This window comes from Scyliorhinus canicula, chromosome 27 (assembly GCF_902713615.1).
Source record: "Scyliorhinus canicula chromosome 27, sScyCan1.1, whole genome shotgun sequence".
NCBI lineage: Eukaryota > Metazoa > Chordata > Chondrichthyes > Carcharhiniformes > Scyliorhinidae > Scyliorhinus > Scyliorhinus canicula.
Genome location: NC_052172.1, coordinates 5,530,146 through 5,548,216, shown reverse-complemented (window position 1 = coordinate 5,548,216; position 18,071 = coordinate 5,530,146). Strand labels below are relative to the sequence as shown.

Genomic DNA, 18,071 nt, shown 5'->3' with positions numbered 1-18,071 from the left:
CGCAGTGAGCACTGGCACTGTATACTTGCAGTGAACACTGGCACTGTATACTCGCAGTGAGCACTGACCTTGTATACTCGCAGTGAGCACTGGCACTGTATACTCGCAGTGAGCACTGGCACTGTATACTCGCAGTGAGCACTGGCACTGTATACACACAGTGAGCACTGGCACTGTATACTGGCAGTGAGCACTGGCACTACATACACACAGTGAACAGTGTCACTGTATACTCGCAGTGAGCACTGGCACTGTATACGCGCAGTGAGCACTGGCACTGTATACACGCAGTGAGCACTGGCACTGTATACTGGCAGTGCGCACTGGCACTGTATACTGGCAGTGAGCACTGGCACTGTATACTGGCGGTGAGCACTGGCACTGTATACTCGCAGTGAGCACTGGCACTGTATACTCACAGTGAGCACTGGCACTGTATACTCGCAGTGAGCACTGTCAATGTATACACAGTGAGCACTGGCACTGTATTACTCACAGTGAGCACTGGCACTGTATACACAGTGAGCACTGGCACTGTACACTCGCAGTGAGCACTGGCACTGTACACTCGCAGTGAGCACTGGCACTGTACACTCGCAGTGAGCACTGGCACTGTATACTCGCAGTGAGCACTGCCACTGTATACTCGCAGTGAGCACTGGCACTGTCTACTCGCAGTGAGCACTGGAACTGTATACTCGCAGTAAGCACTGGCACTGTATACACAGTGAGCGCTGGCACTGTATACACAGTGAGCGCTGGCACTGTATACTCACAGTGAGCACTGGCACTGTATACACAGTGAGCACTGGCACTGTATACTCGCAGTGAGCACTGGCACTGTATACGCGTAGTGAGCACTGGCACTGTACACTGGCAGTGAGCACTGGCACTGTATACTGGCAGTGAGCACTGTCACTGTATACCCGCAGTGAGCACTGGCACTGTATACTCGCAGTGAGCACTGGCACTGTATACCCGCAGTGAGCGCGCACACTGTATACTCAGTGCGCACTGGCACTGTATACTCGCAGTGAGCACTGGCACTGTATACTCAGTGAGCACTGGCACTGTGTACGCAGTGAGCACTGGCATCGTGTACTCGCAGTGAGCACTGGCACTGTACAATCAGTGAGCACTGGCACTGTGTATGCAGTGAGCACTGGCATCGTGTACTGGCAGTGAGCACTGGCACTGTGTACTCGCAGTGAGCACTGGCACTGTATACTCAGTGAGCACTGGCACTGTGTATGCAGTGAGCACTGGCATCGTATACTGGCAGTGAGCACTGGCACTGTATACTCACAGTGAGCACTGGTACTGTATACACACAGTGCACTAGCACTGTATACACACAGTGCACTGGCACTATACACACAGTGCACTGGCACTCTATACACACAGTGAGCACTGGCAATGTAAACTTGCAGTAAGCACTGGCACTGTATACACACAGTGAGCACTGACAATGTATATTCGCAGTTAGTACTGGCACTGTATACTCACAGTGAGCACTGGCATTGTATACTTGCAGTGAGCACTGGCACTGCATACTCGCAGTGAGCACTGGCACTGTATACTCACTGTGATCACGCACACTGTATACTCAGTGAGCACAGAAACGATATACTCGTAGCGAGCACACAAACTGTACACTGACAGTGAGCACGCACACTGTATACTCAGTGAGAAATGGCACTGTATACTTGCAATGAGCATGCACACTGTATACTCACTGAGCACTGGCACTGTATACTCACTGAGCACTGGCACTGTATACTCACTGAGCACTGGCACTGTATACTCACTGAGCACTGGCACTGTATACTCACAGAGCACTGGCACTGTATACTCACAGAGCACTGGCACTGTATACTCACTGAGCACTGGCACTGTATACTCGCAGTGAGCACTGGCACTGTATACTCAGTGAGCACTGGCACTGTATACTTGCTGCGAGCACGCACACTGTATACTCAGTGAGCACTGGCACTGTATACTCAGTGAGAACTGGCACTGTATACGCAATTAGCACTGGAATCGTATACTGGCAGTGAACACTGGCACTGTAGACTCGCAGTTAGCACTGGCACTGTATACTCGGAGTGAGCACTGGCACTGTATACTCAGTGAGCACTGGCACTGTATACTCATTGAGCACTGGCACTGTGTACTCACTGAGCACTGGCACTGTATACTTGCAGCGAGCACGCACACTGTGTACTCACAGTGAGCACTGGCACTGTATACTCAGTGAGAACTGGCACTGTATATGCAATTAGCACTGGAATCGTATACTGGCAGTGAACACTGGCACTGTAGACTCGCAGTTAGCACTGGCACTGTATACTCGGAGTGAGCACTGGCACTGTATACTCATTGAGCACTGGCACTGTGTACTCAGCGAGCACTGGCACTGTATACTCAGTGAGCACTGGCACTGTATACTCAGCCGGCACTGGCACTGTATACTCAGTGAGCACTGGCACTGTATACTCAGTGCGCACTGGCACTGTATACTCGCAGTGAGCACTGGCACTGTATACTCTGAGCACTGGCACTGTATTCTCAGTGAGCACTGGCACTGTATACTCGCAGTAAGCATGCACACTGTATACTCAGTGAGCACTGGCACTGTATACTCGCAGTGAGCACGCACACTGTATACTCGCAGTGAGCACGCACACTGTATACTCAGAGTGAGCACTCGCACTGTATACTCAGTGAGCACTGGCACTGTGTACGCAGTGAGCACTGGCACTGTATACTCGCAGTGAGCACTGGCACTGTATACTCAGTGAGCACTGGCACTGTATACTCAGTGAGCACTGGCACTGTATACTCAGTGAGCACTGGCACTGTATACTCGCAGTAAGCACGCACACTGTATACTCAGTGAGCACTGGCACTGTATACTCAGTGAGCACTGGCACTGTATACTCGCAGTGAGCACACACTGTATACTCGCAGTGAGCATTGGCACTGTATACTCTGAGCACTGGCACTGTGTACTCACTGAGCACTGGCACTGTATACTTGCAGCGAGCACGCACACTGTATACTCAGTGAGCACTGGCACTGTATACTCAGTGAGCACTGGCACTGTATACTCAGTGAGCACTGGCACTGTATACTCAGTGAGCACTGGCACTGTATACTCGCAGTGAGCACACACTGTATACTCGCAGTGAGCATTGGCACTGTATACTCTGAGCACTGGCACTGTGTACTCACTGAGCACTGGCACTGTACACTTGCAGCGAGCATTGGCACGGTATACTCAGTGAGCACTGGCACTGTATACTCGCAGTGAGCACGCAAACTGTACACTGACAGTGAGGTATTTGATCTCTTTGAGGCAAATCTTTGAACATTGAGAGGAAACCGAAACACCATCAAACAAGGGCTGATGGCAAATAACAGTGTAGTTACAAAAAACACAGGTTTACAATGGGCAAGATAGAATTTTAGCGTAGCATTGCAAGAAATGGGTGGAGGGGAGATACGATTAGCCCCTGTCCTGTCCTATATTCCTGCACCACTGGGTGGGTGGACGTGAATGAGGATCAGTCTGGGCTGAGCCATGTTTGATTGACGGGTGAACGCTCGCTAATGAACACACGATTGAAAAGTGGGCATTTGGGCAGGGGATGAGAGAGCGAATTCGCAAACCTGCTGGCAACTACTTGGCCTTCATTGATGGGTGAAGGAGGGCAGGGAACATAAATACAAATATAACAAGACATCATTTACCTTTTTAAGTCTCTTGCTGCACTTGTCTTTGGCATCATTGGCACTCCCGTTGCCATCATTGATCACCTTGCCATCATTGGCTCGCCCATTGCCATCATTGATCACCTTGCCATCATTGGCACTCCCTTTGCCATCATTGATCACCGTGCCATCGTTGGCACTCGCTTTGCCATCATTGATCACTGTGCCATCGTTGGCACTCGCTTTGCCAGCATTGATCACCGTGCCATCGTTGGCACTCGCTTTGCCTTTCTTGTTCACCTTGCCATCATTGGCACTCGCTTTGCCATCATTGTTCACCTTGCCATTGTTGGCACTCCCTTTGTCAGCATTGATCACCATGCCATCGTTGGCACTCCCTTTGGCATCGTTGGCACTTTCTTTAGCATCACCCTGCATCATTGTGACCTCCCTGGTATCGCCGCTGTTGCGATCGTCATTGTACGTGTGTTTGGCAGCGTCACGCCCTTTCACAGAGATCTTGCCACCATCTGATTGCAATCAAGAATATTATTTTAGGATTGAAACACATTACTGAATATTCAACCCTGTGATGTGCAGTGGAGTCTGTACATTTGGCAAAGCAATATTCGGCAACCAGTCGGGGGGAGTGGGGGGGTTTGCAGGATACATTATAATGAGAGCTTTTTGTTCAAAGTTGCATTCAGACCTGCCTTCTGGTTAGGCTCTTTGTTTAAAAAGGAATTGTGATTATTACAAAGGAAAGCACAGCACAGGAACAGGCCCTTCGGCCCTCCAAGCCTGCGCCGACCATGCTGCCCGTCTAACCTTCTACACCTCCGGGGTCCGTATCCCTCTATTCCCATCCTATTCATGTATTTGTCAAGACGCCCCTTAAATGTCACTATCGTCCCTGCTTCCACCACCTCCTCCGGCAGCGAGTTCCAGGCACCCACTACCCTCTGTGTAAAAAAACTTCTCTCCCACATCTCCTCTAAACCTTGCCCCTCGCACCTTAAACCTATGTCCACTGGTAATTGACTCTTCCACCCTGGGAAAAAACTTCTGACTATCCACTCTGTCCATGCCACTTATAATCACCCCTCAACCTCCGTCGTTCCAGTGAGAACAAACCGAGTTTATCTAACCCCACCCCTTAGCTAATGCCCTCCATACCGGGCAACATCCTGGTAAATCTCTTCTGTACCCTCTCTAAAGCCTCCACATCCTTCTGGAAGTGTGGCGACCAGAATGGAACACTACATTCCAAGTATGGCCTAACTAAGGCTTTATACAGCTGCAACATGACTTGCCAATTTTTATACTCAATGCCCCGGCCAATGAAGGCAAGCATGCCGTAAGCCTTCTTGACTACCTTCTCCACCTGTGTTGCCCCTTTCAGTGACTGTGAGCCTGTACACCCAGATCCCTCTGGTGATCCCTAAGGGGCTGGTTTAGCACACTGGGCTAAATCGCTGGCTTTTAAAGCAGACCAAGTAGGCCAACAGCACGGTTCAATTCCCGTACCAGCCTCCCCGAACAGGCGCCGGAATGTGGCGACTAGGGGCTTTTCACGGTAACTTCATTGAAGCCTACTCGTGACAATAAGCGATTTTCACTTTTTTTCACTCTGCCTGTCAATACTATTAAGAGTTCTGCCATTTACTGTATATTTCCCACCTGTATCAGACCTTCCAAAATGCATCACCTCACATTTGTCCGGATTAAACTCCATCTGCCATCTCTCTCAATAATAATAATAATCTTTATTATTGTCACAATTGTTAATTGCTCATAAACACTGCAATGAAGTTACTGTGAAAAGCCCCTAGTCGCCACATTCTGGCACCTGTTCGGGTATACGGAGGGAGAATTCAGAGTGTCCAATTCACCTAACAGCACATCTTTCAGGGCTTGTGGGAGGAAACCGGAGCACCCGGAGGAAACCAATGCAGACATAGGGAGAGACTCCCCAAGCCGGGAATCAAACCTGGGACCCTGGAGCTGTGAAGCAACAGTGCTAACCACTGTGCTACCGTGCTGCCCCAGTCTCCAACCAATCTAAATCCTGCTGTATCCTCTGACAGTCCTCATTGCTATCCGCAATTCCACCAACCTTTGTGTCATCGACAAACTTACTAATCAGACCAGTTACATTTTCCTCCAAATCATTTATATATACTACAAACAGCAAAGGTCCCAGCACTGATCCCTGCGGAACACCACTACTCACAGCCCTCCAATCAGAAAAGCACCCTTCCATTGCTACTCTCTGCCTTCAATGACCTAGCCAGTTCTGTATCCATCTTGCCAGCTCACCCGATCCCGTGTGACTTCACCTTTTGTACCAGTCTGCCCTGAGGGACCTTGTCAAAGTTCTTACTGAAGTCCATGTAAACAGCATCCACCGCCCTACACTCATCAATCATCTCCATCACTTCCTTGCAATCCTACGGTAAGGTTTCTCACTCAGGTACTGGGGCAGCTTCCTCTTGGTTGCTGACCATCGTCCCTTTGAGTGACACAGGAAGTTTCTTAATTCATTCTTGGGATGTGGGTGTAATTGGCCAGGCCAACATGTGTTGCCCAGCCTTATTTGCCCTTTGAGAAGGTGGTGGTGAGCTGCCTTCTTGAACTGCTGCACTCCCTGAGGTGTAGGTGCACCCACTGTGCTGTTAGGGAGGGAGTTCCAGGATGTTGCCCCAGCGACAGTGAAGGAACGGCCGATATATTTCCAAGTCAGTGTGACTTGGAGGAGAACTTGCATGCGGTGGGGTTCCCAGGCATCTGGTGCCCTTGTCCCAGCTGGTAGAGATCAAGGGTTTGGAAGGTGCTGTCTAAGGAGCCTTGGTGAGTTGCTGTAGTGCATCTTGTAGATGGTACACACGGCTGCCACTATTTGTAGGTGGTGGATGGAGTAAATGTTTAAGGTGGTGGACGGGGTGCCAATCAAGCGGGGCTGCTTCATCCTGGGTGGCGTTGAGCTTCTCGAGTGTTGTTGGAGCTGCACTCATCCAGGCAAGTGGAGAGCATTCCATCACACTCCTGGCTTGTGCCTTGGGGACAGGAGTTGGAATGCCAACCTCTGACCTGTTCTTGTAGCCACTAGCTATATGACTCGGCCCAGTTCAGTTTCTGGTCAATGGTAACCCCCAGGATATTGATTGTGGAGGGTTCAGCGATGGTAATGCCATTGAATCTCAAGGAACAATGGTTGGATTTTTGCTTCTTGGAAATGGTCATTGTCTGGTACTTCTGTGATGTGAATATTATTTGCCACTTGTCAACCCACGCCTGGATATCATCCAGGTAATAATGATAATCTTTATTAGTGTCACAAGAAGGCTTACATTAACACTGCAATGAAGTTACTGTGAAAATCCCCTAGTCGCCACATTCCGGCACCTGTTCGGGTACACAGAGGGAGAATTCAGAATGTCCAAATTACCTAACTGCACGTCTTTCGGGACTTCGAGGAAACCGGAGCATCCGGAGGAAACCCACGCAGACATGGAGAGAAGGTGCAGACTCTGCACGGGCAGTGACCCGAGCTGGAATTTGCAGCCGGGACCCTGGTGGTGTGAAGCAACAGTGCTAACCACTGTGCGGCCGTGCCGCCCAAGTCTTGCTGCATTTGGACATGGATGGCTTCATTATCTGAGGAGTCGCGAATGATGCTGAATATTGTGCAGTCATCAACGAACATCTCCACATCTGACCTTATGATGGATGGAAGGTCATTGATGAAGCAGATTAGGATGGACCTCATTTTTAGGTAAACCTGGTCCCGCTCCGGGCCGCCCTCCCGCTCCGGGCCGCCGCCCCGCTCCGGGCCACCCTCCGGCTCTGGGCCACCCTCCCGCTCCGGGCCGCCCTCCCGCTCCGGGCCGCCGCCCCGCTCCGGGCCGCCGCCCCGCTCCGGGCCACCCTCCGGCTCCGGGACGCCCTCCGGCTCCGGGCCACCCTCCCGCTCCGGGCCGCCCTCCCGCTCCGGGCCGCCGCCCCGCTCCGGGCCGCCGCCCCGCTCCGGGCCACCCTCCGGTTCCGGGACACCCTCCGGCTCCGGGCCGCCGCCCCGCTCCGGGCCGCCCTCCGGCTCCGGGCCGCCGCCCCCCGGCTCCGGGCCGCCGCCCTCCGGCTCCGGGACGCCCTCCTGCTCCGGGCCGCCCTCCGGCTCCGGGCCGCCCTCCGGCTCCGGGCCGCCCTCCGGCTCCGGGCCGCCCTCCGGCTCCGGGCCACCGCCCCGCTCCGGGCCGCCCTCCGGCTCCGGGCCGCCGCCCTCCGGCTCCGGGACGCCCTCCTGCTCCGGGCCGCCCTCCGGCTCCGGGCCGCCGCCCTCCGGCTCCGGACGCCCTCCGGCTCCGGGCCGCCTTCCCGCTCCGGGCCACCGCCCCGCTCCGGGCCGCCCTCCGGCTCCGGGCCGCCGCCCTCCGGCTCCGGGACGCCCTCCTGCTCCGGGCCGCCCTCCGGCTCCGGGCCGCCGCCCTCCGGCTCCGGGACGCCCTCCGGCTCCGGGCCGCCTTCCCGCTCCGGGCCGCCCTCCGGCTCCGGGCCGCCGCCTTCCCGCTCCGGGCCGCCTTCCCCGCTCCGGGCCGCCCTCCGGCTCCGGGCCGCCGCCCCCCGGCTCCGGGCCGCCCTCCGGCTCCGGGCCGCCCTCCGGCTCCGGGCCGCCCTCCGGCTCCGGGCCGCCGCCCTCCGGCTCCGGGCCGCCGCCCTCCGGCTCCGGGCCACCGCCCTCCGGCTCCGGGCCGCCCTCCGGCTCCGGGCCGCCGTCCGGCTCCGGGCCGCCGCCCTCCGGCTCCGGGACGCCCTCCGGCTCCGGGCCGCCTTCCCGCTCCGGGCCGCCTTCCCGCTCCGGGCCGCCGCCCCGCTCCGGGCCCCCCTCCGGCTCCGGGCCCCCCTCCGGCTCCGGGCCCCCCTCCGGCTCCGGGCCCCCCTCCGGCTCCGGGCCACCGCCCCGCTCCGGGCCGCCCTCCGGCTCCGGGCCGCCGCCCTCCGGCTCCGGGACGCCCTCCGGCTCCGGGCCGCCTTCCCGCTCCGGGCCGCCTTCCCGCTCCGGGCCGCCCTCCCGCTCCGGGCCCGCCGCCCCGCTCCGGGCCCCCCTCCGGCTCCGGGCCCCCCTCCGGCTCCGGGCCGCCGCCCTCCCGCTCCGGGCCGCCCTCCGGCTACGGGCCGCCACCCCGCCCTCCGGCTCCGGGCCGCCCTCCGGCTCCGGGCCGCCCCCCTCCGGCTCCGGGCCGCCGCCCCGCCCTCCGGCTCCAGGACGCCGCCCTCCCGCTCCGGGACGCCGCCCTCCCGCTCCGGGACGCCGCCCTCCCGCTCCGGGACGCCGCCCTCCCGCTCCGGGACGCCCTCCGGCTCCGGGCCGCCCTCCGGCTCCGGGCCGCCCTCAGGCTCCGGGCCGCCTTCCCGCTCCGGGCCGCCCTCCGGCTCCGGGCCGCCCTCCCGCTCCGGGCCGCCTTCCCGCTCCGGGATGCCCTCCGGCTCCGGGCCGCCCTCCGGCTCCGGGCCGCCCTCCGGCTCCGGGCCGCCTTCCCACTCCGGGACGCCCCTCCGGCTCCGGGCCGCCCTCCGGCTCCGGGACGCCCTCCTGGCCCTGCCCTAATCACTAAACCAGAGTTGCGATGAAAACTATACGTCACATATTGCTAATTTATATAAATACAAACAAGGAGAGAGAAGACAAGCAGATGTTCCTCTTCATACTGTGGAGAACATTAAAGGAAGTGTTTTATTGTCCATTGAATTGTAGAAAAGCTGTGGTGGCGAAAGAGGCCATTCAGCCAGCATCGGCCACAAAAGAGAAACTATAACCGAGCCGCTCCTTTTTATCCCGTTTTCCAGCCCCTGGCCAGGAACCTGCCAGGTTCCAGCACTTCAGCTGCAGATCCAGGTATGTTTTAAATGAATGACTTTCCTTCTTGGGAGTGAGGTCTGCCCATTCCTAATTTCCCCTTCGGAAGATGCCGGTGAGGCGCCCCCTCGACCCGCTGCTGTGCCTGTGGCATCCATACACCCAGGGTGCTGTGTGGTTTGACACAGGCCAATGGGTTACTCAGCCACTGGCGGGGAACGTCAACCGTATTGACGTGGGTCCGTCTGGACACAGATCAAGATGGCAGATTTCCCCCCCCCCCCCCGTCAAAGGGTAAGAGGAAAACAAACATTAGTATTTTATCCCAGACGGAATTCCAATTCCTCCCACATCTGCCACACAGAGAGATGTAGTTCCTGTTGCCCGAACATTAGTCTGGGCGATGGATCCATTCCAGTAACATTACCACGGCTACCGTAGAATCACCACAGTGGAGAAGGAGGCCATTCGGCCCATCCAGTCAACACCGACTCGCTGAAAGAGCAGCCTACCTCGGCCCAATCTTATCCCTGTAACCTCGTCTGACCTGCACATCTTTGGACTGTGGGAGGAAACCGGAGCGCCCGGAGGAAACCCACGCAGACACGGGGAGTACGTGCAGACTACACACACACACACAGTGACCCGAGGCCGGAATCGAACCCGGTTCCCTGGCGCTGTGAGGCCGCAGTGCTAACCACTGTGCCACCGAAAATAAAGTCCGCTGCGGGTAAACCCAGAGGAACCGGTTCCTGTGGAAAGGGTTAGATTTAAGGAAGGAAAAATCAGAAAGGCAACGCAGTCAGTTACAATCCGGACTGACTGACCCACATTTTCCGAGCTCGTCCGAGTTTACCTGGGATCTTTTATGTCTCCTCTGAACTGTGACCCCCCCCCCCCCCTCGGTACGAGATCAGCTCAGATACTGTGCCGAATGTCCCTGGGCAGCTTCCGAGGCACCGAGTGACACCTTAATTACAGCACTCATGAAGAAATGTGTCCGAGTTTGCCGACGGCACAAAGCTCGGTGGGAACTCTGATGCACTGGGATTTGGACAGGTTTGATGAGTGCGAGAGTGCGTGACAGAGCGGACGTGGGAGAACAGGAGATTATTCCCTCTGCTGATAGGGTGAGAAAAGCACAAATTGTTTTTTTTTTAAATGGTGCAAACATGTCAATGTTGAGAGAGACTTGGGCTTGTAACAGGAACTGGAACGCGAGCACACGGGTGTAACGATATTAGCATGGCAACTGGCTTGTTGGCGTTAATTACAACAGGATTTCAGTACACGCGCGGACATCCTGCTGGGCTGGCGTGAGGACAACTCTGTGTAAAAAAAACCTGCCTCGTACATCTCCTCTAAACCTTGCCCCTTAAACCGATGCCCCCTAGTAATTGACCCCTCTACCCTGGGAAAAAGCTTCTGACTATCAGAGGGTAGTGGGTGCCTGGAACTCGCTGCCGGAGGATGTATTGGAAGCAGATACGATAGTGACGTTTAAGAGGCGTCTTGACAAATACATGAATAGAATGGGAATAGAGGGATACGGACCCCGGAAATGTAGACAAATACATGAATAGGATGGGAATAGAGGGATACGGACCCCGGAAATGTAGAAGATTTTAGTTTAGACGGGCAGCATGGTCGGCACAGGCTTGGAGGGCCGAAGGGCCTGTTCTGGTGCTGTACTTTTCTTTGTTCAAAGTACAGATCAGAAACAGACAACAGATCAATGTGGACGTACCTACACCACATGGACTGCAGCGGTTCAAGGCGGCAGCTCACCATCACCTTCTGAAGGGCAACTAGGGATGGGTAATAAATGCCAGCGAAACCTGCATCCCGTAAATTAATCTTTTATAAAAGGATCTTGGAATATTTTTTGAATTTAAACATTTTTTTAAAAATCCATTCTTAAAGTTACAAAGCCAGTGCGCAGAGTGGGCAGGACAAGCCCTTAACCCACCTCATTGCGTGCACCAAACCCCAATTCCAATGGAATCCAATTCACAGGCTGGGATTCCCCGTTGTGCGTCCGCCCCGCGACCAGCGAGGACGGGGAATTTTGGCGCGGGGGATTCTCGATTCCCGCCGCTCACCAATGGGACTTTCCATTGAAGCCCCCCCCCCCCCCCCCCCCCCCCCCCACGCCGCCTGGAAATGCACGGGTGGGGGGAAACACTGCTGGAGAATCCCACCCAAGGTCGCCACCAGAGAGATCCAAAATCCAAACGACGTTGCACCTCATCTTGGGCCTGATCGGACTCTTGATTATCATAGAATTTACAGTGCAGAAGGAGGCCTTTCGGCCCATCGAGTTAGCGCCGGCTCTTGGAAAGAGCACCCTACCCAAGGTCAACACCTCCACCCTATCCCCATAACCCAGTAACCCCACCCAACACTAAGGGCAATTTTGGACACTAAGGGCAATTTATCACGGCCAATCCACTTAACCTGCACATCCTTGGACTGTGGGAGGCAACCGGAGCACCCGGAGGAAACCCACGCACACACACGGGGAGGATGTGCAGACTCCGTACAGACAGTGACCCAGCCGGGAATCGAACCTGGGACCCTGGAGCTGTGAAGCAACTGTGCTACCCACAATGCTACCGTGCTGCCCATATCTGGGCCAAAAGGCCGGGATATATTCTGTACATAATTAAATTTACTCATTCTGTTCGAAGCTTGCTTAGCTCGTTCGTGACGAGTCACTTCACTACATCTCTTTATTCCTTCCCTCTCCTTAAACTCAGGGTGGTGTTCTGATTGAATCAATTGATCCAGGTATGTGGCATACAGCCATAAATTGTAACTGGTTTTCAACCAGAATGTTCAGCCACATCAGAAACCTGTTTGACAGCAAGCACAGAAATTCTGCAATAGATAAGCGGGAATTATGTGTGACACCTGTCCATAGTGGCCCAGCCACAATCCAAGGGTTTAAAAACAAAAGGCGTCAGCAAAATAACGTGTTTTTTTTTGAACAGCATAACACCGGCCAGAATTTTGTGCAGTCACACCCTGTCACCTCTAAATATGACTCCAGTCCAAGAGAGGGTTGAGACGAGTGTCAGAGTTCCACAGCTGATGCAAGCTGGCCGGACAGCCCTCGGGAGTGAAGGCACCTTCCACATAGCCATGATCCAGTGTCTGTAACAAGGCGGGGGGGGGGGGGGGGGGGGGGGGGGGGGCACAGTGGTTAGCACTGGGAAAGAGGGGCCTTGTCGCTCATTCCCCTCCCCCCCCAATCCACAGGGGCTGGAGCTAATTTCAGCAGATTACCCACTATGCAGGACGGTAGCATAGTGGTTAGCTCAATTGCTTCACAGTGCCAGGGTCCCAGGTTCGATTCCCCGCTGGGTCACTGTCTGTGCGGAGTCTGCACGCTCTCCCCGTCTCTGCGTGGGCTTCCTCCGGGTGCTCCGGTTTCCTCCCACAGTCCAAAGACGTGCGGGTTAATGGGCGGCATGTGGCACAGTGGATAGCACTGGGACTGCGGTGCTGAGGACCTGGGTTCGAATCCCGGCCCTGTGTCACTGTCCGTGTGGGGTTTGCACATTCTCCCCACGTCTGCGTGGGTTTCACCCCCACAACCCAAAAATGTGCAGTTTAGGTGGATTGCTCATGCTAAATTGCCCTTTAATTGGAAAAAAAAATAATTGGGTACTCCAAATCTTTAAAAAAAAAAGATGTGCGGGTTGGGTGGATTGGCCGTGCTAAATTGCCCTTGGTGTCCAAAAAATGTTAAGTGGGGGGTTACTGGGTTACGGGAATAGGGTAGATATGTGGGCTTCAGTCGGGTGCTATTTGTAAGGGCCAGTGCAGACCCGATGGGCCGAATGGCCTCCTTTGCACTGTACATTCTATGAATGGTGGATCGATAGACCATTCAGTAATGGCTCTTTGGCCGAGCTAATGAACAATTAATCCCGGTTCCCCTCGTCCCAGCTATTGATTCAAACTTTAACCGATGTTCTTCTGAAAGTTACTATTAAATCTCCTCACATTCAGGCAGGGCATACAAGAGGACGGCAATGGGAATAGAACGTGAAGTTACCCAGTTTGGTTGGAAATAGAAGTTTTCGGAAAACATTATTGCGATAGAATGGCCTCGCCGCCCCCCCCCCCCCCCCCCCCACTCGAACGACACGCCAAGGCCATTAAATCCCGCGAGAGGATTTGCGGCGCTCGGAATACATGGCGGGAGCTAACGAGGTCTCGAGATGCAGATCTCGCCCTCGTTGGGGCGAGATCCAGATTAACATATTTATGGCGCAATCAAATATGTCTGCGCGCCATTCTCCCGAAGCCCGGAATGATCACCCATGCCTGCCAGACGTCGCCGGGCACCATTTAGCACTGGTAGATGTGGGCCAGGCACCTGGGTGGTGGTGGGGGTGGGTGGTGGTGGGGGTGGGGGGGGGGGGGTGGATCTCCAGGCCACTGGAAGCCCCCGTGATCGGGCTCTAGCCAGGATGGCACCCTGGCATTCGCATTGGCACCTGGCACCAGCAGGGGCAGGATGCCTGGCAGGTTGCCCGTGCCAGGGATTGTCCTTCCCTTAAGGGGTGAGGGGGTACGTTGGGGTAGTGGCAGGGTGTGGGGCCACAGTCGGGTGTTCGGACGATGGTTGGGAGATTGGCATGGCATTGACAAATGGCGCCCCGATCTCTTCCCACACCGATGAGCTCGTCAATGCAGGACGTGAGGTAAGTGCCGCTCTGATGGGGCAGATTGGCGGGGCGTTCCTCGCCATGTGCTGCAACCCCCAATTTATCACGGCCAATCCACCTAACCTGCACAGAACTAAACCGAGGCTGGAATTGAACCCGGGACCCTGGCGTAGTGAGGCAACTGAGGTATCTTGCCACCAATTTTCCAGAATTTTCCATTTTTATTTCACACCATCCATTGGTGATTCCTTAAAAGTTTTCTCAGTTTGAAGTGCTTTGAGAACATGAAAGATCGATGTGCTCACTAGAAATCATTCAGATAACAGCCCACAGTATAACTCCGGTCTCAATGGTGAGCTCAGACCCAAGGGGCAAGATGCAAACAAACAGGAGGTTCATGTACAGTATTGTTATTTAAACCCACACTGTATTAATTTATTGTAATTTAAACCCACACTGCATTAAATTATTGTAATTTAAACCCACACTGTATTAAATTATTGTTATTTAAACCCACACTGCATTAAATTATTGTAATTTAAACCCACACTGTATTAAATTATTGTAATTTAAACCCACTCTATTAAAATATTGTAATTTTAAAAATATTGTAATTTAAACCCACACTGCATGAAATTATTGTAATTTAAACCCACACTGTCTTATTGTAATTTAAACCCACTCTGTATTAAATTATTGTAATTTAAACCCACACTGCATTAAATTATTGTAATTTAAACCCACTCTGCATTAAATTATTGTAATTTAAACCCACTCTGCATTAATTTATTGTAATTTAAACCCACACTGTATTAAATTATTGTTATTTAAACCCACTCTGCATTAAATTATTGTAATTTAACCCCACTCTGCATTAATTTATTGTAATTTAAACCCACACTGCATTAAATTATTGTAATTTAAACCCACACTGTATTAAATTATTGTTATTTAAACCCACTCTGTATTACATTATTATAATTTAAACCCACACTGCATTAAATTATTGTAATTTTAAAAATATTGTAATTTAAACCCACTCTGCATGAAATTATTGTAATTTAAACCCACACTGTCTTATTGTAATTTAAACCCACTCTGTATTAAATTATTGTAATTTAAACCCACTCTGCATTAAATTATTGTAATTTAAACCCACACTGCATTAAATTATTGTAATTTAAACCCATTCTGCATTAAATTATTGTAATTTAAACCCACTCTGCATTAAATTATTGTAATTTAAACCCACACTGCAGTAAATTATTGTAATTTAAACCCACACTGCAGTAAATTATTGTCATTAAAACCACACTGTTTTAAATTATTGTAATTTAAACCCACACTGCATTAAATTATTGTAATTTTAAAAATATTGTAATTTAAACCCACTCTGCATGAAATTATTGTAATTTAAACCCACACTGCATGAAATTATTGAAATTTAAACCCACACTGCATTAAATTATTGTAATTTTAAAAATATTGTAATTTAAACCCACTCTGCATGAAATTATTGTAATTTAAACCCACACTGCATTAAATTATTGTAATTTAAACCCACTCTGCATGAAATTATTGTAATTTAAACCCACACTGTCTTATTGTAATTTAAACCCACTCTGCATTAAATTATTGTAATTTAAACCCACACTGTTTTAAATTATTGTAATTTAAACCCACACTGCATTAAATTATTGTAATTTAAACCCAGTCTTATTGTAATTTAAACCTACACTGCATTAAATTTTTTAATTTAAACCAACACTGTATTAAATTATTGTAATTTAAACCCACACTGTATTAAATTATTTTAATTTAAACCCACACTGCATTAAATTATTGTAATTTAAACCCACACTGTATTAAATTATTTTAATTTAAACCCACACTGTATTAAATTATTGTAATTTAAACCCACACTGCATTAAATTATTGTAATTTAAACCCACTCTGTATTAAATTATTGTAATTTAAACCCACTCTGCATTAAATTATTGTAATTTAAACCCACACTGCATTAAATTATTGTAATTTAAACCCACACTGCATTAAATTATTGTAATTTAAACCCACACTGCATTAAATTATTGTAATTTAAACCCACTCTGTATTAAATTATTGTAATTTAAAACCACACTGTATTAAATTATTGTAATTTAAACCCACACTGTATTAAATTATTGTAATTTAAACCCACTTTGTTTTAAATAATTGTAATTTAAACCCACTCTGCATTAAATTATTGCAATTTAAACCCACACTGCATTAAATTATTGTAATTTAAACCCATTCTGCATTAAATTATTGAAATTTAAACCCACACTGCATTAAATTATTGTAATTTGAACCCACACTGCATTAAATTATTGAAATTTAAACCCACACTGCATTAAATTATTGTAATTTAAACCCACACTGCATTAAATTATTGTAATTTAAACCCACACTGCATACATTATTGCAACTTAAAACCACGCTCCAATGTAATTTGAAATTAAGCTTCGAATATTGCAATATCCACTTTAAAATATTCTCCAAGGCAGCATGTTGAACACTTCATTTATCATCTTACCTAAAGCCATGGTGTGTTACAAACGGCTGCTGATCTGAGTTTTTTATAGACTCCTGGGAGGCAGGATTGTTTATGGTTGCCGAAATGTCCAACATCCAATCCTGCTGTTATTGGCCAGGCAGAGCATTCCTCCCTCTGAATAGGAGATGCATGAAGAGAGCTAAATTAATGTTAAATCGCATGGAAGTGGGTCTATTTCTTCACTTGGTTAGGCCTCTGGGATTCCTATTTTGCTCATTGACCCCTGACAGGGCTGCCCAAGGTGATGGGACACCTCGGCACTGGGGGAATCTGTGATTTATATTAACAAAGCTCTTTTTTTCTACCTTCCAGCGACCGATCCTGGAAAACCCGGATCCGCGGAGGGAGGAATGTTCTACCTCAGGAGGGCTGCTAACCGTCGGCTGTCGGCGAGAGCTGAAGATCCCACTGGCAGGAATGGCTGGAACGGAGGCACCATGTTGCCCCAGTGGTTAGCACTGCTGCCTCACGGCGCCGAGGTCCCAGGTTCGATCCCGGCTCTGGGTCACTGTCCATGTGGAGTTTGCACGTTCTCCCAGTGTCTGCGTGGGTCTCACCCCCACAACCCAAAAAAGGTGGATAGGTGGATTGGCCACGTTAAATTGCCCCTTAATTCGGGGGAAAAAATTGGGGACTCTTAAATTTATTTTAAAAACAGGAATATTGGAACATCCTGGCCATCATCTCAAGCTAAGGACTGAGGGGAAATTATTCCACTCAAAGGGGCTGTGAATTTGGAGTTCTCTCGCCCAGAGGGGTGTGGGTACCCCATCGTTGAATATATTTAAGGCTGGGGTTAGACAGATTTAACAGGCGCAGGAATGTGGCGACTAGGGGCTTTTCACAGTAACTTCATTTGAAGCCTACTTGTGACAATAAGCGATTTTCATTTCTTGGGGAATATAGGGAGTAGGTGGGAAAATTGTTGAAACGCAAGATTGGCCGTGATATTGAATGGTGGAGCAGGCTCGATGGGCTGAATGGTCCATGATGTGTTATGTACTCTGGGATAACACAGGCTGCAACTCGATGCAGCTTTGACCAAAAGGTACTCCAGACTTCGAAGTAAGTTCAATGTGATTTATTGAACCATTAGCACAGTTCTCTACGAGTTCGACTCTCCTGCTAATCTTGCTATAGTAACTCAGTCTAACTAACCAGTCTGTTCTAAGCCACGTGGTGGGCGTGATGCTTCTGATCTGCCGCTGTCCTTCTCTCTGTGTCACCT

The 18,071-nt window shown here is 51.2% G+C and overlaps 1 protein-coding gene across 4 annotated transcripts in view; it reads right to left on the bottom strand.

Moving 5' to 3' along the window:
- The window catches only part of LOC119957990 (cell wall protein IFF6-like), a 31,811-nt gene extending 14,483 nt beyond the window's left edge, over window positions 1-17,328 (bottom strand). For 2 of the 4 annotated variants that reach the window (XM_038786238.1, XM_038786239.1), the window contains exons 1-3: window positions 16,823-17,328; window positions 12,603-12,724; window positions 3,754-4,244 (exon numbers count right to left, since the gene is read on the bottom strand). In XM_038786238.1, coding sequence (XP_038642166.1) covers window positions 3,754-4,244; window positions 12,603-12,724; window positions 16,823-16,917 — 708 coding nt within the window. In that variant the 5' untranslated portion in view covers window positions 16,918-17,328. Of the gene's footprint in view, window positions 1-3,753; window positions 4,245-10,424; window positions 10,670-12,602; window positions 12,725-16,822 lie in introns of those variants that run through there. The other 2 variants (XM_038786240.1, XM_038786241.1) reach the window with 2 other exon arrangements.
- Window positions 17,329-18,071: the final 743 nt, after the last annotated feature.